We start from the raw sequence: 27,383 nt of genomic DNA, 5'->3' as shown, positions 1-27,383 counted from the left end.
TCATCCGTGTTTATTTTAAGTTAAACAAGTGTCGTCATGTCAGTTCACAAGAACCTTCTGAAGCCCCGTCCACCACTCTGCCGAAGCTCCGCCCATCCATTATCTTTATTCTAGATCAGAAACACCTCAACCGACCACTCAAACAGGTAAAGGTGTGCTGAGCGTTCTGCCTGGAGCCACACAGGTGAACAGTTGTTTCCGGGAGCACAGCTGCCATGGCTGAGTCTCAGATAGTATGCATGGACGATGAACATGTTAACGTGAAAATACCGGAGTCCAAACCAGAGTTTTATTACAGCGAGGAGCAGCGGGCCGCGCTCGAGCAGCTCTTGAAGAACGGGGACGGCGCGTTCAAGATGCGTCTCAAAGAAGATAATGTTAAAGACTTTCTCTCCGCAAGGGAAATCAAATGGATGCGGGAAACCTTCCAGGAATACGACAGCGACTCGGACTCCTGCTGCTCGCCCCATGATACGAGTGAAGACTCAGGTGTGCACTCAACCTACTGGCCGACCATGTCTGATACGGAGATCCCTCCGCTGGACATCGGTTGGCCCAGCAACGGACATTATAAAGGGGTAACTCGGGTGTCGGTTTACTCCCACCCACCCAAAACCAACAGTCCGCATATTAAAGAGGTGGTCCGCAGACTTATTCAAGAATCCACAAAGGTAAGCGACCATGGCCGTCTACCATTTATTCCAAACGAAATAGTAGGACCTACTTTTTTTTTTTTAATTACTAGTTTAAAAAAAGTATTCCAATAATAGGGTAATAACTAACGAATAGTAATAACTAGTGACTAATGAAAATTCCTAACTGTTCATTAGTCGTTAGCCAGGCTACTTAGTGATCTATATCTGTTCAATTAGTCATGAGTAACTATGCATTATATGCTAGTAATAGCATCAATAGTATCCTGACAAGTAGGCTAACTATCCCATTATTACTGGTTAGCCTACTTATTGGCAGTGTAGGCTATTTCTAACTTGTGTGTGTATTTTCATTTGTTGCTGGTAGCTATTCAAGTTTTACTGGTAACTGTTCTTGAGGTATTAGTACTCTCTATTTCCAAGAGATTTTCAATATCTAGTTCCTATTAGTAATTGAATCCTCAATACATTGTTTCTACTAAAAATGTAAGTGGTAAGGTAACTACACTCTTTAAAATAAAGGTTCCAAAAGGGTGTTTTCTCAGTGATGCCATAGAAGAACCATTTTTGGTTCCCAAAAGAACCTTTCAGTGAAGAGTTCCTAAAATAACCATTTTGAAGAACATTTTATTGATAACTTTTTTTGACAATAAAGAACCTTTTCTGAATTTGAATAGATGTTCAAGGTTCTCTATAGAACCATTGATGCCAACAAAGAACCATGAACCAAAGAACCATGATTTCATATCTCACCAAGTGTGGTGAGGCATGAAATGTTACTGCTGGGGTAAATACTAAGAGTGTCTCATAAATAAGTACTTGTGTCTAGTAAATATCTATGTGTATTGAAATAAATACTAGTATCTTTTGGAATAGTTACTAGAAACTTCAAAAACCTTAATCGTAAAATTGGAATAGGAACAATTGGAATACATGGGTTGCTAGATGGAAGTGAATTGTTGATATTTGAACCATAGATCCCCAACTTGAAATCAAATGTATAGTTAAAAATAGACCCATACTTGTCTCTATTGGCGTACTGGATAAGTACCAACAAATAAAGTAGTAACAGAAACATATAGTGTGTTTTAAGGAAATAAGTAATGTGTCCTGACATACGCTAAATCATATTTCAGATGTTTTATAGATTTATTGGTTTCATTTGTATGATTCACGTGATGATGAAGCATGTGGCCTAAACAAGTTTTATTGTATAAGTATATATGGGGCTGTCGTTATGACATATTTTGAAGTTAATTGTCAGTCATGTGGTTGTGTACTTTCCACTGAGCATAAGATCATCTCTAACATTCAACTCTGACCTGACTGTTTTAAAAGCTACCATAAAGTTGTGGGAATTTGGATGAAGGAACGATTTCATAAAGTTAAAGTAGAAATATTGAGAATTAAGTTCAGCAGATTTCGTTTGCTGAAGAAGATATTTCTTCAGAAACTGCTGAGGCCTAGTCCCTGGGGCTATGGGTATTTTGGTGGAGTGCTGTATTTGTGATATAGCTCTGAGCTCTTAATTGGAAATCACCCTGACTAAACATTGATCTTTAGTCATACAAAATGATATGAAACAGAAACATTCATTTGAACTTTAAATGAAAAGACTAAATAGATACTGCAGAAGGATAATTAACTTAATTAACAATATGATGTGTGTCATTGTGAATGAGTTTCAGTAAAAAGAGCGCTAATCAGTCAGGAAATCACCCTCGTGTAGCCTTGGGTTTTGTCTGTAAGTGCCTTGTCAATCACACTGCCAGAGGCCTCAAGTCATACCGCTTTGTTCCCGGGTTTATACACACAATGTGACTTCCTTAACAGCGGTACAGTAAGTTATAATGCCACACTTTAGGTACAAAGCCTTTCAGCTGCCTTTAATCTACAACCCTCAATTAATACAAAAGCTGTAATATTCATGAAAAATGTTAACTCAAGAACTAGCATTTCATTGTAACTTTGTTCTAATTGAGTTATGTTTCCTCTCACAAATGCCTAGTAAATCTGTCATACATCCCAAACACAATGAGATAATTATAGTCATCAGATAATTGCAATCTTTGGACCTGATTTTAATGGGCCATCTCTGCTTGTAACAGCAAAATTAATACAGCATCATTTATAGCTGGTTAATTTTATTGTAAATACACGGTTATATACTTCTGTGTTCTGGTCGTCACACTGTCGTCACATCTCTTTGCACCGTAAGTACACCCGTAAGACTTATTTGTTGGTGAGTTGTGGTGAAACTGAGTTTATGATGTTCTGGCAGGTGCTGCCCTTGTTTTGCACTGCTGTCGATTTACTTTTATACAGTTTTTTTCTTAATATACTGTGCTAATTTGTGATTTTACAATTCATCTCCAATCACATTTTTTTATATTCTTGCTATAGTGTATTAGAAGACCAGACATTATATGCACATTTATGGCAATGTTATTTTATACTCTTCAATTCTAGGTACAGTTATTGAGTTACTGTCCCGTAGTCTTTAGTTGGATGATATTTAGATGTGCCTTAAAAAGTTCCGAGCAGATTGCTGCTGACTAGAGTTTCGTTTTAGTTTCAGGAAATCAGGTGTCAATGTTAGCATTAGACTATGTCAACAGGACGTTTAGATATTATTCAGGTCGATCCTGACACTCATACATGTCTTTAATATCATGTGTGCATCTGAAACAGATGGTGTCTTCTCTTGAGGAACTGATAGAAATATGCATGTCTGAAAATGTCAAAAATAGCATTCCCCTGTACTGTACTGTTCTTAAATTAAATTAAAGCATGTCATTTTCAAATATTTTCAGCTTTAGCAAAAGAACAGAATCTGTGTTATCAAAAGTGATTCAACCTGTGACACTCTGTTCAGCTGTTATCTGTGTCTTTTCTTTAATGCAAATTGCTTCCTTATTTACATAGCTTTGACGTGAGAGTCAGTGAGGATGAAGAAGGGATTGAGGCCTAACCTTAACCTAAAGCTTTGAATTGACCCAATAAATTTAAACTTGTTTTTCCACGTCATGAGTTTTATGCTGACCTAGTTTGCATTTTATTGGTTAAAATGCTGTGGTGTGTGGTTTATATATAAGACATACATGTACTTTAACCCAGATTGATGGTTTTGTTTCATAAATAGCTTGTGACATGTTGAGTTTGGACTTTTTCATTGCTAATGTGTCTGCTGGAGTGTATCTGCTCTGTGTTCTGTATGTGATTTCCCACGTTCACTCAAACTGAGACAAACTACACTGTTGCAGTGCAAAAAAAAAAGAGCCACCAGAAATGCCCAATGTGGCTCATTCTCACCTCAAAGCAGATGTAATGATAAGATAAGTGAGTTTGCTAAGCTTTAACCATGGTTTGGTTTCACTTGGTTTCAGTTGGTTGCGGTGGTCATGGACCTGTTGACGGACCTGCTGATCCTGCAGGATCTGTTAGATGCTGCGAGTAAGAGAGGGGTTGCTGTGTACTTGCTGCTGGAGGAGCACGGCTTGCAGAACTTCCTGGACATGAGCAACAGGCTGCATATTTCTGCGCAGCACCTGAGGGTGAGTAAAAAGCGTTGGTTGATACACAAGAAATTGTGCTTTGCATAAAACTAAAATGAAGCCAATTTTAGGACAATTTAGGACATTTCTCTCAAATTATTATTAAAATAATGCAAAAAATATATATTCTCATTACCATGATAAAAAAATAAATCTCATTACCGTAATAAAATGTATTTTATGATTTTAATACCAAAAAATACTTAAATGTCTAGTTCTTAGCAAAAAGAATCATCAATGAAAATAATGGGAATAGTAAGGATGCATTGTGACAATGCAAATCAATATTTGCCCTTAAATAATATCACATTGCAAAATATTTTGATAACAGACTTCATTTTTAATTTGATTAATTGAAATTTAAATTAATGATAATATATCACTGAATCTGACAATAATGTCAGGGTCATATTTTACACCAAATTACAAAACAACCAAATAAATTGTATATATAAAATGTATATATTATATATTATTTTATTTATTTAACATAGTTCAATTAATTTTATTATTATTTCTTATAAAAGTACAAGGAAATTTGGTAAACGTGACTGTTGAGTCCATGGAGTTTAAAGACAAACAACTGTAATCTTAACAACACTGTAAACTTTTAACTTCCATGTTGGGGAAGCACAAATCATTGTGTGTTCTTCACCCTATTCGAATTTTATTCCTTAACACTAACCATTAGTAAACCAACACGTTACCCTTTTATTCTTAACTCTGTGTGTGATCACACAATGCAAGTTAAAGTGAAGACACGTTTTCAAAACATCATAATGTGTGTATGTTAGAAATAGTCAGACGGGCCTTATCAGGCTTTGCTGGAAAAGAAGTCAAAAATAACACGTGACTTACCATATCACTCACAAATGCACATGTTAACAGACTGTCAGCTGACGTTTAAGGGATCTGTGTGAACTTGAAAGTCTGGCTGATTCTGGAGCTGTTTCCATAGGGTTCAACTGACTTCCTGGTCCTCTGTGCGCACACACAGCCACGCTGTAGAATGAAACCCAGCGCTTTCTGCAAGACTGCCCCAAATACTGCCGATCTCCCTAAGATACACTGCCAATGAGCCTTATCTATGTGGATTGTTTTATATAGGACACTAGGGCTTTTCATCTGACACTTTACACTGAGCAATAGAGTTGGATAATTCAGCATTGTTATTTCCTGAAAGAGGATCTGCAGATTTCAACAGAACTACGAAAAAAAGAGTGCTCTCATTTCTCACGCTTCTGCTTTTTCCTCATCCATGCCAGCCTTGTGCTCAAAGTCCTTTTTTGTCGTTACAGTATTCCTTTCTTTTGAGTCCTCAGTGTGCAAATGAAATCGCCACACCTCTGTGTGCAAGGAGTTTTTTCATTAACCTCTCACTACCGACTTCACCTTGGAAATTTGCCCATGTCAGGTGTGTTGCTCTGACACCTCATGCCTTTTGTAAAATCCAGATTTCTCACTTTATACTGTTCATGCCAAGAACAATAACTATAAAGATAACAGTAGCTATATCATCCAGACCAACAGACGATAATATTACATTTATTATCAGCATGGCAGTTTTGTTGTCTGCTGCTTTTAATGTGCTCACTGCATTTGGACTGTCTGTCAATGTTTTATTGTTCATTAATGGGAAAAAGTCATTCTGAAATATATACCAATTAAATCGGTTTGGTGTGTTATTATTGTTACAGCTTATAGTTTTATGGAAACTATTTTCACTTGACTTATGGACACTATTTTCATAGAACTAGAACAATTATTAAAACCTTTAGTTAAAGATATTGTCATCTTTAATGTAAATGGGCCTTAACTGCACTTTAATTACCTTTTTTGTGGTACAAGCCAGATCTTGTTAAAAGTTATAGCAGACTGTGCATCTTTTATTGTATGTCAGACAGTATGCTATAGATCTTAGCGAAGACTTTGGTCACGAATGACTGGGTAGTTTAACCAGACCGTGTCTGTTTCAACATCCTCATTTACATTTATGCATTTAGCAGACGCTTTTATCCAAAGCGACTTACATTGCATTCAAGTTACAGTTTTTACATTTTATCAGCTCTTGCTCTTACATTTACACGCATTATTGAAATGATACCGCGGAAAGCAAGCCCTTGGGCTAATGTTGGCAATTTTTTTCCATTAACAAAATCTTGTCTGGAGTGGAGTCTGGAGACAGTTGTGTCTGGATAAAGAGATCTTTTTTTATTCTTCAGAGCAGACCTGTAGTAATTTTGTTCATCACTTAAATGCAATGCTAATGATAAGATTTTTTTCTCTCACATGCCCCAATGTCAACAGTTGCTGACCTCTTGTTTCCTCATACTGTAATTATTTTACTAGATGGACCCACAATTTTCAGTTCCTGTGAAACTGTTACAAAGCATAATAGATTAAAAATCTATTTCTACATGATAAATTGCTTGCACCATGAAATGCTATCTTGCATTCGGATGCCTGATTTTATTGAACGAAATTGTGTTAGACCGTTCATTAGTAGTTAAACAAAATCATTTTTTTAAGATTTATTTTTGGTGTTTTTCTTTTTTACTTTTTATTAGTATAGGACAGAAAAGAAGTGACGGGAAGCGAAGTGAGAGAGAGAGAAAGGGCGGTGGGATCGGGAAAGGTCCTCAAGCCGGATTCGAACTCAGGACGCCCGTAACGCAATGCCGACATTATACAAAATCATTTTGATGACAAGCTCAGGCATTTCAGAATGACTAAACCAGTATTTTACAAGGTGTGCATTAGTTTACACTCCCAAAAATGTGTCTTGGACACAGTGTTAATCTTGGCAGGTGTTTTTTATTTAGTCTTTTGAGTCATTTGAGTCTTTCATAGTTTAGTCGATGAAAAGTCATTGCATTTTTGTCAACTTTTAGTCTTTACGTTTAGTCAAACTGCAGTTACCAACATTTATTTTGGTAGCTATTTTATATGTAGTCTTCAGACAAAAATAGTCATTAATTCTTCTCTCTTTAGACCAAATCAATTAAGCTTATGAGAAATTTAAATCAAGGATTGAATTTGGAAAAACTGAAATAAATTTAAATTTTTTGGTAGAGATACAAATTAAACTAATTTTTCAGATACAGTAGGATTACTTAAAGCTGCAGTCCGTAAATTCTTTTGGTTAAAAATTATCCAAAATCAATGTTTGAACAAATACAAAACCAGCCAGTGTTCAAAACTATCACCTTACTTTATCCCGATTCACAACGGTCATCTTATAATGTTTTCTAATTTGAGTGGTACGGGTAAATTCGAGCATGGCACTGTGCCATTACGTCACCTCTGTAAACATAAAGAAGTTGTCCCGGCTAGTAGGCTATCGAATGTGAGGATCCTGCAGGTGGCGGATCATTTATAGCCTTTTCTCACAGCAGCTAGAATAATTAAATGTATAATTTTGATCGTGGATTGTAATCCAGAAATGATTATAAATTTATGAAACACATGTGAATGAAATTAAATTATATTCCAGTTTTAAACATACTTCTGATTACAGATAGCCTGGGATTACACAAGATTTGTATTCTAAAGAAAACCATTTCGAAGGGAGTATAGATTGCTTTTTGGGTTAAAATAATTTCTTAATGAAATTCGAATGGCATGACAATTAGATTAGACTGTACGGAAACTGAAATCTACACGTTAATACACACTATAGCTACTCATTGTCACGCAATGCTGATATTGTTAACATTAATAATTTGAGAATAAAATATAACAATAATAATAATTTGCACGGTTCGATGTGATATGAGCTAACCGATCATTAGATTTAATCACCATTGGTAGCGGGATTTATTGTACATTAATGCTTTTTTCCTCAGTTGGGCAGAACAAACTTGGAAGGCTTGTTACTTACTTGTTCAGATGGCAATATATGGTGAAAATTCTGATTTGGGTCATATATTCCAAGACATAGGCTAGAATCTGTGATTACTAAGTGTTTGATTCACACCGGTGTGGTGACAGCTACACATTCACCTCAAAACATTTGATTCATCCACGCTGAAGCCGTGCCAGAGTTCAGCCCACATAATAAAGATAATTCTGCACATGGCTGCAATACCAGGTTTTCAACAGAGATGGCGACAAAGAGGCAAAACTTACGGACTGCAGCTTTAACAAGTATACATTTATGTAACATCTTTTTGTGCTTAACAGTAATGACAGATATGTATTTAATTGGGAATTCTGTCCGTTTAAGACGGAAGGCATGCATACTGACACACACTCAGTTTTCACCCATCTGTTCACGTTCACTTAAGCCATAAACGACTGTATTTACGTGAGATACTCTACACATTTGGGCTACTGTGTGAGTATTTGATCACTAAGCACTGAGAACTGATAACGCGCTGTATGAGACCTGACGAAGTGGAGCGTGTGCGAGAGAGAGCACTTCACTTATATCAGCACGATTCCGCCTATCGCGCCTTCACTAACTTTTAAGTTAATTAACAACGAACTGTGACTCCCAGGAAAACGGGGATGTCTGGTCACCCTACTAACCCTTCGGGTGCTGAGGCCATTGTTTCAGCTCGGTAGTTCGCATTTTGGTAGCCTATCCGTCCACTGCGGCTGCCATACTGAGGCTTTGTCCAAATACCCACACTTGCGGTCTTTGCACTAGACCACTTGACAACTTATATGACGTATTTCCTGTGTTTGGCCCAAGTGTTCAAGTGAGGATGAAGACCACAAGTGTGTGTCGAACTTTTCATTACCTGATGGGACACACTTATAGTGTTGTGAAAATGCAAGTGTTTACGCTTTATTTTAATTTAAAATTTAAATACTTTGCATTTTAAAATCAACTTCTAAATATCTGTTCAGTAGTCCCTATAACATGACATAATTTTAATATGTGGTGCTTCTAATTAAATGATAAAAAGCAGTTGCAAATGTTGTACAAAATCACCACTACTCATCTTTGCACCAATAAAACATAAAAACAGTTTTTCTACCAAATTATTTGTAATATTTAATTATTATAGCGAGATCTCGGCAAAAATCTCACGATTTATTTCCAGAACATGATGCATGATGGGATACACTTAGCGGAGCGGTATTCGAGATTGCCATTAAGGGCACTGCACTTTGGCATTTTGAAGACATGGGACAAAGTTACCCACTTACTTCCTGTCGTGCGCACACGCTCTCAATTGGCCAAGACCGCAAGTGTGGGTATTTGGACAAAACCTGAGACTTATAACGCCCCTCATCCGATTGTAATCCAATGGCAGGGACGCACATTTTGAAAGACAAGACAGTTAACTTAGCTTATAATATGTATTTTGAATGTCTGGTAGTCCTCAAATAACATTCTAGTCCCGTCTTGTCTTGTTAACGAAGACGCGGCATAAATTTCATCATAGTTTTTATCATCAGATATTAGTTTTAGCTCGTCAACACCTCGTCTTAGTCACAGAAAAAAGGTTTGTTAACTAATATTTTTTGTCGTTGTCTTCATTGACGAAATTAACACTGGACAGCAAAAAAATGGTGCAGTGTACACAGATTTAAACATTGTTTTCTGTCTTTCTGCTCTTTCAGAACCTGCGTGTGCGAACTGTCAGAGGCTCCGGGATGCCGCTGTCCTTTGGTCATCTGCCAGGATCGCTGTGCTCCAAGTACATGTTGGTAGATGGAGAGAAAGTTATGTTTGGATCATACAGGTTCGTATACAGACCAAACAGTACGTCTTGCAGTTTTGTGGTATGTTTGTTCAATCTTTAATCATTACATTTACTGTACACTTTCCATCTTTATAGTTTTACGTGGAGTTCCTCTAGGATGAACCGCAACACAATCACTGTGATGTCAGGACAAATTATTGACTTCTTCGACAATGACTTCAGAGAGCTGTATGCTGTGTCTGACAAAGTGGACCTGTATCTTGAGTTTCACATCAGTAAGCCGGCTCTTCCAGTTCCTGTGCTGAAAACGCCAGTGGAACCCTACAAACTCACAGTTCCTGTATCCACGTCACGCTTCCAGATCTCTGTAGGGGACAGAGACCTAAAGGTGCCTGCACATAAATACCATAATCCTAAGTACTCTTTAGTCACTGGCAACAGTCTAGGTGTGACTGGCTCCCTGCAGGATCTTTCTAAGTTGAGAGACTGTCTTGACCATGCCTCTGTGAATAACATGGAAAAATTAATCTATACCAATGGGGACAGTGTATGCCCACAGTCCCCTACATCCCCGGATGGGACAGAGGATGGTAAGGGCGATGGGAAAAAGCCTTCGCTGTTTGGTTCTAAAAAGCAGCGCTCTTCTTTCCGGCATTTCTTGAAAGGCAGAGCAAACAACCAGAGTCCAGACACTCTCTCTAAAACAACCCATCAAAACACAGATGTGAAACAGATCACTCACAAAGACACTAAGATTACCAGCAACTCCAAGGAAGCATCTTGGTTGGCTAATCATATTAATGAGCAAGAAGACGCATCCAAACATATTACTCCTGCTCCTCGCAAGATCTCAGAGACTAACAGCACTGGTGAAGATGAAGACACATTTGAGATGATAGAGAGTCCACCACAGGTGAAGTTTAAACTCAAGAAGAGCAAAATGGGTCCAAGGAGTGTTTCTCTTCAGAATATTGCCACAGATGGTGAGGATGGTACGTATGCTGACTATTTTTTTTTTTTTAGTAGTGCAATGTTTTCATGCACAGTTTGGGGGAAAAATTTAATTTTCAAAGAAAAATTGTGATGCCATTTAAAATGTGATATAAAGAAATTCTAGGTTTGCTTGTTTGTATGGCTACACAATTTGGGCCAAATTATCAACATTTCACCATTGCTATTTTATTTTACATTACTATAAATAAACTATGAAATTACAATAATAATATTTATAGCTGTCTTAATTTCTTTATTTTCCAATGTTTAACAATATAACCTTTACTTTGGAAAACAACAGGGAGCCATTTAAGCTTAATTTTAAGCACTTCTCATTACAGCAAGTATGAGAAGATGGTTGGCACATGTTGTGTTCCCAAACGTGTGTTAAAGTGCTCAAGTGTAGTGACATTGAGACATATAAGAACAAAGTGCTGCGCTTCACTCTGAAACATTGCAGCTATTTATTTAAATTTCAGCCTTTTCATAGCACAAAGCCATACAGTTTTATTTAGACTAATTGTGCAGCCCTATTTTAATTTTTTAAAAAGACTTGTTTGACATCTTTTGTTTCTTTTCAGGCCTGAGAGGGCGGAGGCGTAACCAGAAGAAGGCCTGTATTCAGTCCTGAGGTATATCTGCAAAAGGAATCAACAAGAATGTGTGCTTATAGATTAGGATTTTGGATATTAGGACATATTTAAAAGAGAATATTAACAATTTATTCTGTAAAAAGAGGACTTTTTTCTTTATTATGTTCAGTTTGGACAAGATGTGGATAGTGATTCTCCTTACAATAATATTGATTCAGCCGTCAGCTGTAAAACTAAGTATTGGTGCTGTGTTTTTAAAGGGTAGTGAGGTTGTTTGAACAACCTCTAAAATGCTGCTGACACTGCGTGGAGCTGGTGTCAGAAAAAAAATGACAACTGTAGTGCGCTTTCTGTGATCATGTGAGCCAGCTACAGAGCTCATAGGTGGACTGCAGAGAGCTTTGAATGTAAGAGTGAAGATGTAGCATGTTTCACATATTTCCTGTTCAGAAGATCTTTGCCCTGCATATTTATCCAGGCCTAATCAGTTCTCAAGCCTGTGGCTCCCTCAGAGTCATAAAGGAAGGAGGGAAAAGCTCCAGCAAAGCTGACAGATGACAGATGAAAACATGCCTGATCAGTTACCATTGAAGGTGCGGTCACATTTACCATTGCTCAGCAAAATTTTGCAGGCGAAATCCAATCATTTCAATAGGCAACTGTAATATTGAGAATTTAGCTTGAGGCTGAAAAGTGTCCCCACGTAGATTTAATTTGGTCACATGAAATCGCTGCATTGGTTTGAAAGTGACTTTTAAATAATTTTGTAAAAAAAAAAAAAAAATGCAGTCCAGCAATGTAAAATGAATGGCTTTATGGAATGATTTGTACACTTTTATTACTTTCTAAATATAAATTTCTGTACTGTTTCTTTAAGAATTCCCACAAAACTTGATTTAAAGATGCATAACAAAACAGTATAATGTATATGAACGTCTTGAGGGGGGGTTTAATAAAAAGCAGACATCTGTTTTGCATGTTTACATAAAAAAACAATTACAGTACAGCACAGTGGAAGGCAATGTGTTCTGTGTGAACTAATGGCGCTTGGAAATAATAGATGTTATGCAACTGATTTTTAGAACAAGACTGTCAATAAATAAAGGGCTGTGGCCTTAAATATATTGTTGCTTCTTATTTATTTATTTTTTCATTCAACTCCAGATGATGTGATCTTGCACTGCATGAAACTGTCTTGACGAAAAGACAAAAAGTCTAATTTGCCAAATGTTAGGTTGAATTGTGAAGTGGCTATTTATCAGGTTTATTATTACTATAGATGTGAGCGGTCAAATGTCGTTATGGGTTTTGGTACGCTTAGAAAATGAAAACTATAGAAAAACTAGTATCATAACAAATTCTTTGATTAATGCAGCAACTTGGAAAAGATAATATATAGAAAAACTAAAGGGCTTGATAATGTACTGAACATTTGTGACCCTGGACCACAAAACCAGTCTTAAGTCGTTGGGGTATATTTGTAGCAATAGCCAACAATACATTGTATGGGTCAACATTATTGATTTTTCTTTTATACCAAAAATCATTAGAATATTAAGTAAAGATCATATTCAAGATATTTTGTAAATTTCCTACTGTAAATATAACAAAACTTCATTTTTGTAGTTTTAGTATAAGGACTTCATTTGGACAACTTTAAAGGCGATTTTCTCAATATTTTCTCACTTTTTTTTGCATCCTCAGATTCCAGATTTTCAAATAGTTGTATCTCGGCCAAATATTGTCCGATCCTAACAAACCATACATCAATGAAAGCTTATTTATTCAGATGATGTATAAATCTCAATTTTGAAAAATTGACCCTTATGATTGGTTTTGGGTTTAAGTCCTTTGAAAAATGATGAACTGTTAGTTTTAAAAAAATGTATGGTAATTATAGGCCACCTTTTGACAGTCATCTTAAGTGTTGCCCAACCTAAATCAAGTAACCTAAATTCTAGCTTAAGTGGCCCAGGTTACCTAAATCCACCCTGCTGTTTTTTCTATTTAGTTCACCACTGAAAACACCAGCTGCATTATCTGAACACCTCTCAGTATTGAGTTGATGGTTAATGCAATATTTTATTTAATTGTAGCTAAGACAACATAAAACTAAGCTGTGCTTAAGGTGGCATCCATAGTACCTGACCATGCTGACATCAGAGATACATCAACAGATCTGTTAGACTAACATGGGTGTGACATTTGCCTTCCCTTGTTTGTTAAGAGTAATATGATGTGTGTTGCTAAAGCATGTACTTTAAACCAGTGACCTACATGACCTTGAGCCAATGTATTTTTAGTCTTGCAAGGGAAATGACAGAAATGGTTGAAGAGATGGCGAGCGAATTGGCAGAGATGAAGGAAATGATACACCGGAAGAGGGGAGTGTGCTTTTGTAGACCACAAGTGCAGTATAGATGTAGCAAAGGAAGCAAATGTGCAACTTTTTTCAATAGACTAGAGCGTCATTTCAAATGTTTCTCATGTTCCAGGCTCGAAAAGCTCATTTAAATATAGCTTAATTCAGGTATACTTTCTGCCATTGAAATGACTGGGAAAAAATATTCCAAATATCCTAATTTTATTTTACACTCTTAAAAATAAAGGTGCATAAAAGGTTCTTCAAAGCGATGCCATAGAAGAACCATTTTTGGTTCCACAAAGAACCATCTCTTTATTACCTTTTTATAATCTGAAGAACCTTCTTTCACCACAAAGTACCTTTTGTGAAACAAAAAAGGTTATTCTATGGCACCGTAAAGCACCTTTAATTTGAGTGTATGTAATTAATATTATAGTCCACCTTCATAATCCCACCAGTGTATGTACTCTTATACATGTACAAGCTACATACACTGCAGGTAATATGAAGCTTGACCAACGGTGCCCTCTGCTGGACAAATGTGTGCATTAATTGGTGAAAACGTCTCAGGTTATGTATGTAACCATGGTTCCCTGAAGGGAACGAGACGCTGCGTCGAAAACGCATATGGGAACGCCCTCAGCGTGACCAGGCTCCGAATATGATGTGTAATCAGTCAAACAAGGGCGAGGCGTCACGGGCGGGGCGACGCCACGACCAGGAAGCACACAAGCACGCACGGCGGAGCCGGCCCCAGCTTCAAGTCATGAAGCAAGTGCTGGCAGGGATGCCGGAAGTGTGGCAACGCGACGCAGCGTCTCGTTCCCTTCAGGGAACCATGGTTACATACGTAACCTGAGACGTTCCCTTCCAGGAACTTCGAGCTGCGTCGAAAACGCATATGGGAACGAGATACCAACGCCGCCAGACTGAGAAGTCCCTGCCTGGTGTCAGGACGAAAGGACAGAGGAGCCGGGAGTGGCTCGGATGTCGAGGTCATAGAACCTAACGAAAGTCAGGGGCGTGGACCACCCAGCTGCGTTGCAGATGTCCTGCATGGAACACCTGCCCAGAAGGCCTCGGAGGCCGCCACACCTCGGGTTGAGTGCGCTCTGACTCCCACCGGCGGGGGGAGCTCAGAGGCCTCGTATGCCAAAGCCATGGCACCCACAATCCACCTACTAAGAGGAGGGCTTCGTAGCAGGAAGACCCCTCTTAGGCGGACCATAGCACACGGGCAGCTGGTCCGCTTTCTCCACAGGGAGGACCTGTGGATGTATGCGTCTAGTGCTCGCACTGGACACATACGGTTGTGCTTCTCCTGGTCTGGCTCCCCGAAGGGAGGAGGACAGAAGGCCTGCAGTACGACCGGCTGTGGAACGACCGATGGGACCTTCGGAACATACCCCACGCGGGGGTAGAGGAATACTTTCGCCGAACCGGGCGCAAAGTGAATAGAGGCCGTAGTCAGGGCCTGAAGGTCACTCACCCTCCTCAGAGAGGTGATAACCAATAAGAAAACGGTCTTGATAGTGAGGAGTCTCTCAGTTATCTCCTGAATGGGCTCGAAAGGTGCATTGCACAGAGCCTCCAGAACCACAGCCAGATCCCACGTAGGGACGAGATCGTACCGGAGGCCTCAGCCTCAGCGCACCGCGGAGGAAACGTGTAACCAGGGGGTGTCTACCCACTGACTGGCCACCGGTAAGGGCGTGGTATGACGAAATAGCTGCCACGTACACCTTAACAGTGTAATGGGTTACCCCTGCGGAGAAACGGGCCTGCAGGAACTCCAGTACTGCACCAACGGGGCAGTTGACTGGGTCGAGCTGGCGGTCCCCGCACCAAGAAGTGAAGAGCCTCCACTTCAAGGCGTACAGTTTCCTCGTAGAGGGAGCTCTGGATTGGAGGATGGTCTCGACAACCTCGGTTGACAGACCGGAAGCTATGAGCTGTGCCCCCTCAGGGCGTCACACCAACAGCTTCCATCACTCCGGGCGAGGGTGCACCTCGGTGCCCCCGGCCTGTGAGAGGAGGTCCCTCCTGACGGGCACTTCCCACGGAGTGCCGTCGAGGAGAGATATCAGGTCCGAGAACCATACTCGGCCCGGCCAGAACGGTGCTACTAACAGTAGACTGACCTCGTCCCGGCGCACTAGGAACCTCAGGAACTTCCTGTGAGAAGGAAGGATGGAAACATGGAAATATGCGTCTTTGAGATCTATCGTGACAAACCAGTCCTCGGACCTGATTTGAGTCACGACCTGCTTGATAGTAAGCATCCTGAACTTCAGCTTTCTGACTGAGCGGTTCAGTAGACGCAGATCCAGTATGGGCCTCAGCCCTCCATCCTTCTTTGGAACAATGAAGTACCGGCTGTAGAAACCGGACTGGGTCTCGTGAGGAGGAACCAACTCGATGGCTTCCTTCCTCAGCAGAGTACCAACTTCCTGTTCCACAACCAGAGCCTGCCAGGGGCGGACCGCAGTCATAACAACCCCGCAGAACGGCGGGGGTGGCCCGCCGAACTGAATACGATAGCCTTTCGCTACGGTCTGCAGGACCCAAGGAGACACATTCGGCAGCCGCTGCCAGGCTGTCAAATGCTCTACTAAGGGAATCAGTCTCTCGAGACTGACCTCTGGTGCAGCCAGACCGCTGTCTTGAAGCGGCGCACCGGCAGGAGACGCGTAATCTGGCGGCTGAGGCGAGTTTCTCGGCTCCGCGCTGCCGGGCGGACAAACCTGAGAAATATACTCGCTGGGACCGGCTGTGCCCTGGAACAGCGGCAGGGTCAGCAGACAAGTCCCTGGAGGGCACCGAGGGGAGACGGTCAACGTGTGCCGCGGTGTAAGCCGCTCCACCCCGGTAGGGGTCGTCCTCCGTAGTCCTGGGGCTCACCCGTCAGGACCTCTGAACGAACCAGACCCTGCAAGGCAGGACCCAAAGAGACACATTCGGCAGCTCGCTGCCCAATGATCTTCTAAGGGAATCAGTCTCTCGAGACTGACCTCTGGGTTCAGAGAAGCGGCCAGACCGCTGTCTCGATGCGGCGCACCGGAATGAGACGCGTAATCTGGCGGCTGAGGCGAGTTTCTCGGCTCCGCGCTGCCGGGCGGACAAACCTGAGAAATATACTCGCTGGGACCGGCCGTGCCCTGGAACAGTGGCAGGGTCAGCAGACAAGTCCCTGGAGGGCACCGAGGTGAAGTGGTCACCGAGTGCGGCGGTGCAAGCCACTCCACCCCAGTAGGGGTCGCCCTCCGCGGTCCTGGGGCTCGCCCGTCAGGACCTTTTGCGCGAGGAGCTGGTATGCGGAGTTTAGAGAGCGTGCATACCCTCTGCCCACCAAAGATGTTGTAAGCAGAGCAGGAGCCTTCAAAGGCGATGCCGTGGAGGGAGACAGATAGCTCGCAAGCGTCTGTTCAACCCGCGGCATCATCGCCGCATACCCGCGCTCATTCAGTTCCCGCGGGAACGACTGGCCGGGACGAAAAAATTTCACCCGCGATCTCGACACCTCGGTGAGGAGATCGGGGAAAACGGAAGGCTCCTGTGTAGAAGTAGCTCTCTGGGGCGAGAGAGGCGGCGAAACCTCGTCAACGCTCGTCACATCAACCTCCTCGGAGGACGCAGCGTCAAGCCCTCGTCTCGGGGGAAGAGACCGCTTCCGAACCGAGAGACGGGGCGCCAGATCAGGCGCGGGAGGAGATAGGGACATGCCCGTCTGACTCTCGCCAGCCAGATCAGCCTTTTTCTCTCTTTTTTTTTTTTTTCTCTCCGCAAGCCCCGCGAGCGCAGCCGCCGCTCTGCCTTTTTTTTCTGATTTAAAGGCAGAAGCGGGACCGGCTTTATTCATTTTATGCTTGTGCAAACACTGCAGCGTACAAAGCTTTCATAGTTATATCATATTGGGGTGACAGAGGCGGCGAAACCTCGTGAACGCTTGTCACATCAACCTCCTCAGAGGAAGAGACGAAGCATTGAGCCCTCGTCTCGGGGAAGAGACAGCTTCCACACCGAGAGACGGGGCGCCAGATCTGGCTGATACGGGAGGAGATAGGGACATGCCCGTCTCACACTCGCCAGCCAGATCAGCCTGCGAGCCCCACGAGTGCAGCCGCCGCTCTGCCTCGGCAGCAGCGGGACCGGCACCGCGTGGGGAGCTCGCGAAGGCTCCCTTCTCGAAGAGAGCCCTCCGGGTGCGGAGACCGATTTTGCGTGCTCCGCACCCAGGCAGACCACGCGCAAATCGTGTGTGTCCTCGCTCATGATATAGCGAGGGCAAGGATGCACACACGACTCAAAACATGGTCTGAAAGCTTCACCCCTGAGCTTGCCCTTGGCTTTGGCATGATACTGAATGCTTTCCACTTAAAACTAGGACAAACAACAGTAAATAAGACTGACACACACAGAGCGCTTCGCTGAATGACAAAAAGCTGGGGCCGGCTCCGCCGCGCGTGCTTGTGTGCTTCCTGGTCGTGGCGTCGCCCCGCCCGTGACGCCTCGCCCTTGTTTGACTGATTACACATCATATTCGGAGCCTGGTCACGCTGAGGGCGTTCCCATATGCGTTTTCGACGCAGCTCGAAGTTCCTGGAAGGGAACGAGGCTTGTTTGGTGAAGACCTCTAATTAGAGAATCCTAGTGCACAATCATTATATTTTAATAACATGCTCTTAATGTATTCAAAGGTTTTAGGAATTATTTGAAATGACAAAAGCTTATAAACAAATAATGGTACATTCATTAAATAAGTAATTTATTATGTACAGAATATGGACAATTTCAACCTGATAAAAGTTAATGCTGACTGGCAACAGAATATTTACAAGACATACATATTTAGTTGATTTTTTTTTAAATCCTATAGTTATAAAATGATAAATGTTTGTTAGTCAAATGGAATGATACAAAGAAAAAAAAATCCAAATTGTGCATCAAAACACAAATACCTTATTAAATGCTTTGAAATGTAGCTTAATTTAAATGTTTTTCATTGAAAATAAACCAAAACTCACGTACACAGGAGCAGAAAACTCCTACAGTTACCAGGAACACTATACAACTGTTTAATGTTTTAGATATGGATATTTCATAATATTTTACAAATAAAATCTTGCCAAGGCATTTCTCGTAAGCGTTAAATAAATAGGAAAATACTTTTTCACAGAAAGCCAGACCACAACACCACACCAGCAGTGGCCTCTGAGTGCTGAGAGAGAGAGAGAATTAGCACCCTGAGAACCTCATTCATCATTTCCAGCTCGTTCAGTCCACTGTAACCATTAATGTCCTTTTGGCTACTTCAGTCTGTGTGCAACTGCTTATAAGGATCAGATCCCCCCAGTTCATCAGTCAGCTTCAGTCGTGTTGTTCATTGTGGCCGATGATCTTCTTCTTGCGTACAGATACCAGGTCATAGAAAGGGTCTTTTGTGATGCAAGCTCTAAGAACAAGAGAGGAAATTGTTAGACTTCGATACAGTGTTTTTTCTCTCAGTTCCTCTGTTAATGCTAACATATATATTTTAATTTGATTGTTAATGTATGACTAAGTGTGTACACATTTCTAAACATACTTGACTTCCTCTTTCCCATAACCTACAAAAACACATTGCTGAACTCATGAAAAGTTATCATCGATATCTTTAATTTTTTATATTATTTTATATTTTATTTATTTCTCTTTTTTAATCCTCATGTTGTGTTCTGGTCATTTTGACCCAATGAGGATTCTTGGTCCTAAAAAAAATGCAAGATATATTTGACTAAATTAGACAAAAAAATTGAAATTAGATTAAAACTTACTGACTTTGCTCACACAGGATATAACAACTTCCCAAATATTTTTTTTAGAGACTTTTTCAGATCAGTGAGGCATGCAAACTACTGTATCACTTCCTAAAAGACATAAATAACCTGTGCTAACTGAAAGAAAATAAGTTTTCAGAAAGATTGGATTCAAGTTTCAGTGATAATATAGCATAATGAGAGATATACAAGCAATTTTTAAAAAGCCGGTCATTTTTCACACCAAAATTAGGTAAAGCACAGAGGAAGGTTTAAATCATTTGTGTGTAAAGCACTTTAATTTACCACTATGTATGAATTGTTCTATATAAATAAACTTTTAATAATACGATTGCTATTGTAATAATGTAAGCATTAGCATAATGGAAAAACAGCGCAGGAAACTGGAAAATTTTCCTCTCCTCTTTTTAGTGAGGTCTAAAACAGATGACTTGTTCACTTATTCACTACATAGTGAATGTCACAGTATGTTATATGAGGAAAAAAAGAGACACTATTTCAGAAAGTGCTCTTTGTATGAAATGAGTGAAGTCCCAAAAGACAAAGAAAAATCATCACTTCAAATCATGGATTCCAAAAATATCTGGATTTCAAACCTTGGATTTCATTTGTAAACACTGACTGGATGTCACGTTTTGTTTTCTGGCGTTCAAACTAGGGTTGTGTGCCATTCAGAAATTGCAAATGATATCAAAATCAAGGCTTTATTTTTAATTGCTCAACTGAACGAATCCATTATACTGTGCTGTCTGGTACCTGATGGCCTGGATCCAGTCAGCACACTCCTCTCCAGAAGCAGCACTGAGTCTGTAGGAGTGATGTTTGCCCATCACAACTCTGCCGTCTGTCTCTGTTTTACATGCCTTTATTGTCTCTCCTTTACGATGAGGGCTGAACAACTCCAAACAGAACTGAACGTGCACATTTTAAAAGAGAAAATGCATATGCTGTCATTTACAAAAGGTTACATTCCACAGTTACAATACCACATTATATCACACATTTAAATGTCATTCTGTATTACGAGATGCTGACTCAGAAAGAAAAAACAGAAATCAGGATCTGAGCAGAGTTTCATCAAAGTAAATCTAGACTGTGCTGACAGAGGTACTGTTATCACTCAGCGCTGACTAAAAGAACCAGAAAGAAGCAGGTGTCATAGAGTCTAGAGAAACACACTATCTATTTGGATCAGTGATTATAAATGAAGTGGAATGGAAAAAACATGGGAAAAGTACCTGTTTGTGTGCATCCTCCACTTCTCTAACACTCAAGTTCTCTAGCGGAATGATTCCTTTTGGTTCTTGGTCCTAGAGAGAGGAAAGATTGACTTTGAATGATTTCACTTTCAATATTCCTTGTAATAAAGACTTGTCATTTTTACTTGTAACGATCTCACTTGTTTTATATATATATATATATATATTTTTTTTTTTCATTTTAATGTGAACTTTATTTTTGTAAAGGTAGGGTACTAACAGTGGTATATTGGAAATAGTAGAGACAGCCGTCAGTCAAAATGAACCACCTCCGCTTCCAGGTCTTTATTCTGCCACCTATGGATTAACCAGAATTGTTAGTAACATTTAGATTAATAAAAGATAACAGAAAAGATTAAAAAAAAAAAAAAAAAGTTTCCTTAGCAATCACATAACCATGTTTTAAAACTTTTAAAAAAGGACCTTTTGAATGTTCAGAGAACATTTTGTAACTTAATAGGAACACTAGAAAAATGTTGTGTACTGGTTCCTATGTTATCATTAGTATGCACAACACTTAGTGAGTATTAACAGTGCACAAGAGTAACAAACCTTCTTTTAGAAGCCAGCCCTCTTGGTCAGGATTAAAGAAGGTGTGAGTGAGATCATTGCCATCATCTTCTGGGATCTTAAAGGGTTCGTTCTTAATGCTCTCATAAAGTTTCTGCAGGATGTGTCAATAAAGAGAAATGATTAACAGATGATCATTGTATGAGACAAAATCATGACTCCAGCAATGGATTATCAAACCTTCAAATATTCAAACGTTCAATGAATAAAAAAATAATCAAATGTAAAAAATAGCTATAAAACAATAGCTAAAAATAATAATATATTATGTCTTCCATGAAAATGTGTGTGTGATGGCAAAGCTGAAGCTGAATTTTCAGCAGCCATTACTCCAGTCTTCAGTGTCATATGATCCTTCAGAAATCAATCTAATATGCTGATTTGATGCTTAAAGGGATAGTTCACCCAAAAATGAACATTCTGTCATCATTTACTCACCCTCAAGTAGTTCCAAACCTGCATGAATGTCTTTGTTCTGCTGAACACAAAGGAAGGGATTCTGAAGAATGTGGGAAACAGAGCAGTTCTGGGGCACCATTTACTTCCATAGTATTTTTTTTCTACTATGGAAGTCAATGGTGCCCCAAAACAGCCTGGTTACAAACTTTCTTCAAAATATCTTCCTTTGTGTTCAGCAGAACAAAGACATTCATACAGGTTTTGAACTATCCCTTTAACCAATTTAATCCCAACTTTTTCCCAGACATGAAAATATCCAAATGATGTGTCATTAGTAACCATTTGAAATAATCAATAATTATTTATTTATTTATTTTTGGAAAAGTGTGTGAAAAATTGTATTTTATGTTCTGCCACGGGATTTGAAGAGTACTGAAATCACATATTTCTGTAGTCATAAAAATTGTTATACACCTTAGCTCAGCTATTTTAAACTCTTTGATCACATTCTAGGGTTACTAATATGCATTAAAAAACATTATGCAAAATTGATAGGCGCACTAAGATAAAAAAACAAAAAAATTTGCATTTCAAAATTGTTAATTTTCTAAAATATAACATCAAATTTTTATTTCAATGAGTATTACAAAATCATTATTGTAAAATTTTTCTAACATTTGAATTTTTAATTTAGTGCAATATTTTGTCATTGTAACATTTTATTGTAATTTTCACTAGCAACTGCCATTGGATTATATTGTAAAAATTCACCATTATCCCACCGGTCACTATTGTGACCCTCAACACGTTTACTCATTCTATGACCCTACTCAACAAAACTGAATATATGCAAATGCATATATTAATGCTAGACACCCTAAAGATAATGTGTACCAAAAATCTTTGTCATATCTTTAAGTTAACATACTTTACTAGCCTTTTGTTTTGGAGCTTTGATGCATCCATCCTCTGCTCAAGGTGCAAACAGTAAATAAACTGCTCTGGTCATGTGACAATTTGCACTAATCATGTGAAACTGCACATATTTGATTGAGACCCTTTATTTGTTCCATATTTGCAGGAAGTGCACTAAAACATCAGTCGGTACGGTTTGTAGAGCTTTATAATTGAAAAACTTTTTTACGGTCACTATTGTGACCGGTGGGATTAAATGGGTTAAGAAACATTTCTTATTATGTTCAATGTCAAAAACAGATGTGCTGCTTAATAATTTGTATGTAAACCATGATAGAACACCCAAAACAACAGCATTTTAATACAGAATGAAAAAAAAAACCATTTCATATTATCACATATACTCTAGATGTGAGTATTTGGTTTGGTAAACTTGAGAAATGTGACCCTATGACCTCTCTCACCTCAAGTAGTTCATCGGGAAGATCTTCTCCATGGTTTATTCCTCTGTTCATGCTAATGAAACGTTCTAGTGTGGTCTTGTCTTTCACATTGGGGTTGTGCAAACTTGTGTTGAGCATGATGATAGCGAAGGAAAGGATGTAGCAGGTGTCTGCAACACACACAAATACACACGTTTTCAAATGTCTACATGTAAGTAGTTTATAGCAGTGGTTCTCGACTACTTTTACTTCAGGACCTAAATATTAATGCCTTTAAAGTCAGACACTGAGATACAACATTTTAACCCCAACAATTATTAACAAGACACAGGCTGGATAAGGAAAAACAAGCATTTTGGTTTCTAATTGTCTGTTGAATTTGGATGTTTTCTTTCTTTTGGCAGTCAAACACAAAACCTATCCTCCAAATGCAAAGGTAATCTACCTGTGGACTGAAAAACCCCAGCGTTACAGGTGCAGTACCGCAGAGCAAAGGCCTCCATCATGCGGTCAATCTTCTGAGCCTCACCAGGTAGACGGAAACTCCACAAGAACTGCCTATGTCCACAATCAAACAATCACAGATTCACCCAAAATTGAAAAAAAAAGTATCTGAATATGTTAGAATGACATATGAAACGGGTGAGATGAGGATCTCCACTCACCTCAAAGCCTGAACCAGATTAAGATTTGAGAACTCATGAAGGTCAACAAAGGCCTGCAGGATCTGAAGGTGGATCTCCTCCCTGTGGATACAGAAAGGAATCAACTCTTTTTCTATATCAAAGCCACAAGGAGTATGGGCCACAAAAAATCCTCATCATCATCATACCGTTCTCCTAAAAAGTTGCCAATAGCTGTTTTATTGAGGCCTTCTTCTTTATAGAGGAACTCTGCCACAGCCTCTGGTTTCCACTCCAAAAGTTCATTGTCCACTAGGTACTGGATACCCTGGAAATAAACACACACAATTAACCCCAATGAAATCACCAAAGACCATTGGCACTACTGTTAACAAACATCCATTAACAAACAGGATATAAGATAAAGATCATGATGTATGATTTGCTATTGGTCTAATAAATACAACAACTGCATTTTTTTGGCAGTGAAATGCACTCGCATTCTCTTTTATATGCAGGTTTCATATTATCTGGGGGGGTGTTTTTGTGAAAAATGATCAAAACTGGACGGGTAAAGCAGTGTTTTTTACTGACCATGTATACCAAGCTACTCGGAAAATGCAGTGCAGCCTCAGCTCACTTGTTCTACAGAAACACAGGATGTGGTTATATCTCTCTTTCACTGTCTCTTTCCACCCCCTCTTCCTTTAACCTAGTTCAGCTAAATCTCCTCGTAGTTGTGAAGCTGTTGCATTACGTTGTTTTGTGCTGCATGCATTGTTCATACCTTTTCTGGGTCCATGTTAAACTTCTTTTTTCCACACTGGATTCTCTTGTTCTTCATAACATTTTTACTAGAGGAGAATTAAAAAAATGACATTATTGTGACAAAAATGAAAACACTTCCAGCATGTTATGACAATATAGTGTTGATTCAGATCGATCATAAAGTGAATGTGCAGTGGCTGGTGCAAATAAACTAATCTCAACATTTTCTAGCATGCCCATGCATACAATTAGCAACGTCACATCTAGAGCTAAAGCTCTTCTCGTAAAATTGATACCAAGAAACAGGAAATAGATACAAGCCCACGCTCAACGATGGTGTTTCATGATGTGCAAAAAACCTGAACCTGCAAATGTTAACTGTGCATTCATGGCAGAATTCAATTCAAGGAAGATGCTGCAGTTTCTAATGCACATGCAAGCATGTACACATAGGCATGCATTGTTATGTAAAATACTACAATACTCAAAGCACCTTTTCCTGACCAGTGACTATAGAATGCACATTAAGTTTGAGACCCTTAACTACTGTTACATGTTTGGCTCTAGGAATTCACATTTTGTGTGTTCAGTTTTGGGAGACATGGATAGAGATTACTATAAGTAAAGAAGTTATTTTATTAGACGTTCTAACCTTAATCTAAACAACAAATGCTATAAACCCAAGTGACATATGTGAACATAATGAAAGTGGATATGAAAATGACCACAATGATTAAACCCTGTCATAAAGAACAGTGCAACACAGAAAGAAACTACACACAGCGAAAATATAATGTTGTAGGAAATGTCCAAATGCTGGGTTTATCGATTCTTTTTGTAGTTGCTATGGTAACTCGGAGCCGAGTGATAGCGGTGAATACTCACTTCTCATCATCGGCCTCCATCGTTTGAATTTCTGTCATCATGCTTTCGATCTCCAGCCTGAGTTTCTGCAAGAGTGGAGAAACTGATTAGCCAAAGCTTTGTCTGCATTTGATGACATATAGTTTACAAATGCTGCATCATTTGCTTCACAAAGTTTTGCAAGGCATTTTTCTGGTATTTATGTATGATGCAATATGCCGAATGACACTATAAAGTCATATACCTGAATATCATCTAGAATCACATGCTTATGGACATCAGTCTGCCTCTTGTCATTTGAATTGAAAGCTGAAGGTGCTGGAGATGACAGTTATATATATCAACAGTTAGACACTCATGCAGAAAATTAATTGCAAAAAAGGGAAGGAGAACAACCTAAAGTGCAAACACAGCTCAAATTTCTCAGCTAAATATATCTCTGCTATTTCAGTTTTGTAGAACTGCCCCACATAGGATGTATTTTGGCATATTAGCGGTTGCATTTACACAACACTGAAATTTCTGTGGATGCAGTCACTCAAAATATTTATAATAAATCTTTACCACAGTGACTATGCTTTGCAGCATATGATTTTATCTTAAAGTGTCATTAATTCTCTGTTTGCATTTACAGTTTAAAAGCTATCCACATTTTAAATACTATATTTTTAAAACTAATTTCTGTTTCTTTAATATCACACATATATTGTAGGCCTTTACAAAAAGTCCAATGTGGAAGTTTGGATGAAGGTGATATCACAGGTGTCCCAGATGCAATGGAATATTTTGCCTTTAAAAAGTCCATTATTCACAGTTCAGCTCAGAGATTTATACAGCAGTCTCAGACCTTAAGAAAATGATTAAGGAGGAACATACCTTTCCCCCAGAGGAAGCTGTCCTTTCTTTGGGTTCCCATACTGGCTGTGCTGCAGGGAGACTGCAGTAAAACAGGAAGATCAGACTCAGAGTCAATGAACTGACACACATTAGTGCATACCAAGACAAATGTTAAATCTGGAAGTACTAGGCTATATTAGATCATATTAAAATGACTAAAACCTTATGATACTGTCTTGATGATGCCAGTTTTTCAGCATACAGATAGAGCCTATAGGATAATATTCTTAAACCAAATTTAAAATGATAAAAAATAATCCCAGCAACAACCTACCAGACGCAAAATAAGATATAAGTAACATAATAAACCTCCTAAAAGCGATTCCTACGACTGGTGAGAGGTTATAGATGTACAAGGATGTAAAACTTCTTTCTTACACTAATGAAACAAATGATAAAGTAACGATACAAATGCAGGCAAGGCAAAGTTGTTTTTTCTTTTCAAAAGCCAGGTAAAGTGGTGAAAACGCATACCTTCATAAGTGTAACTCAGCGAGCAGGTGCTCGGCGTCGTACAGTACGAAAGTGAACTTGAACTGCGCTTTAATTGATGAAGAAGCGCCGAGTTCTTGCGCGAGGCACGGTGACGTCACGGCCTTGAATGACAGCTGAGCTCTGGTTTCCTCAGCGTTTCACAATTTTTTTTTTCTTTCTTTCACAAATGTCAATTAGATTTTTATCACATTTCAATTCAGATAATCCACTGACAAATAAGAATCCTCCTCCCCACTGTTAAAAATAGTCAATAAAATAGTCCTAACTAATAAATATTCAATTTGAACTAATTCTAAATTGTAAATGAACTGCTCTAAAGGTTCTTTCTTTCTTTTTTTCTTTTTTTATCCATCGTTTAGTAGTCATCCAATGAACACAGAATCACACAAAAGCAAAGATTTCGGTTACTAATGCCATTGCAGAAATGAAAAACGATATGAATTATAGACTGGAAACTTAAACATTACTAGTGCACTTTCAATGATGATTCGACATTGCCCTCTTGTGGACTATTATGCA

At 39.3% G+C, this 27,383-nt stretch overlaps 2 protein-coding genes across 3 annotated transcripts; one reads left to right on the top strand and one right to left on the bottom strand.

The window, feature by feature from the left end:
* Positions 1 to 112: 112 nt before the first annotated feature.
* LOC306859289 (protein FAM83F-like) lies at positions 113 to 12,567 on the top strand. Of its 2 annotated transcripts, XM_079400255.1 has the most exons (5): positions 113 to 671; positions 4,040 to 4,207; positions 9,782 to 9,903; positions 10,000 to 10,856; positions 11,439 to 12,567. In XM_079400255.1, the coding sequence occupies exons 1-5, from the start codon at positions 216 to 218 to the stop codon at positions 11,486 to 11,488; spliced, it is 1,653 nt and encodes a 550-aa protein (XP_079256381.1). In that variant the 5' UTR covers positions 113 to 215; the 3' UTR covers positions 11,489 to 12,567. The 2 variants fall into 2 exon arrangements, with proteins under 2 accessions (XP_079256381.1, XP_079256380.1); XM_079400254.1 differs by lacking the exon at positions 11,439 to 12,567 and having other exon boundaries at positions 137 to 671; positions 10,000 to 11,009.
* Positions 12,568 to 18,554: 5,987 nt separating this feature from the next.
* Positions 18,555 to 27,266, bottom strand: cyth4a (cytohesin 4a). Its single transcript, XM_079400179.1, has 14 exons — positions 26,844 to 27,266; positions 26,349 to 26,409; positions 25,717 to 25,790; positions 25,494 to 25,558; positions 24,628 to 24,694; positions 24,050 to 24,168; positions 23,883 to 23,963; positions 23,663 to 23,775; positions 23,239 to 23,387; positions 21,443 to 21,554; positions 21,111 to 21,187; positions 20,870 to 20,941; positions 20,388 to 20,542; positions 18,555 to 19,267 (listed from the first exon to the last, which is right to left on the bottom strand). The coding sequence occupies exons 1-14, from the start codon at positions 26,847 to 26,849 to the stop codon at positions 19,183 to 19,185; spliced, it is 1,236 nt and encodes a 411-aa protein (XP_079256305.1). The 5' UTR covers positions 26,850 to 27,266; the 3' UTR covers positions 18,555 to 19,182.
* Positions 27,267 to 27,383: the final 117 nt, after the last annotated feature.

This window comes from Barbus barbus (assembly GCF_936440315.1).
Source record: "Barbus barbus genome assembly, chromosome: 3".
In the NCBI taxonomy this organism is placed as follows: domain Eukaryota; kingdom Metazoa; phylum Chordata; class Actinopteri; order Cypriniformes; family Cyprinidae; genus Barbus; species Barbus barbus.
This window is presented reverse-complemented; position numbering and strand designations above follow the sequence as displayed.

Coding starts and splice junctions, on each gene's coding strand:
- LOC306859289 (XM_079400254.1), top strand. CDS start 216: ATGGCTGAGTCTCAGATAGTATGCATGGACGATGAACATGTTAACGTG. Junction 672..4,039: donor TTATTCAAGAATCCACAAAG/GTAAGCGACCAT, acceptor ACTTGGTTTCAG/TTGGTTGCGGTGGTCATGGA. Junction 9,904..9,999: donor GTTATGTTTGGATCATACAG/GTTCGTATACAG, acceptor CCATCTTTATAG/TTTTACGTGGAGTTCCTCTA.
- cyth4a (XM_079400179.1), bottom strand. Junction 23,776..23,882: donor AATCTGGTTCAGGCTTTGAG/GTGAGTGGAGAT, acceptor TTGTGGACATAG/GCAGTTCTTGTGGAGTTTCC. Junction 21,555..23,238: donor TTCCCGATGAACTACTTGAG/GTGAGAGAGGTC, acceptor CACATCCTGCAG/AAACTTTATGAGAGCATTAA.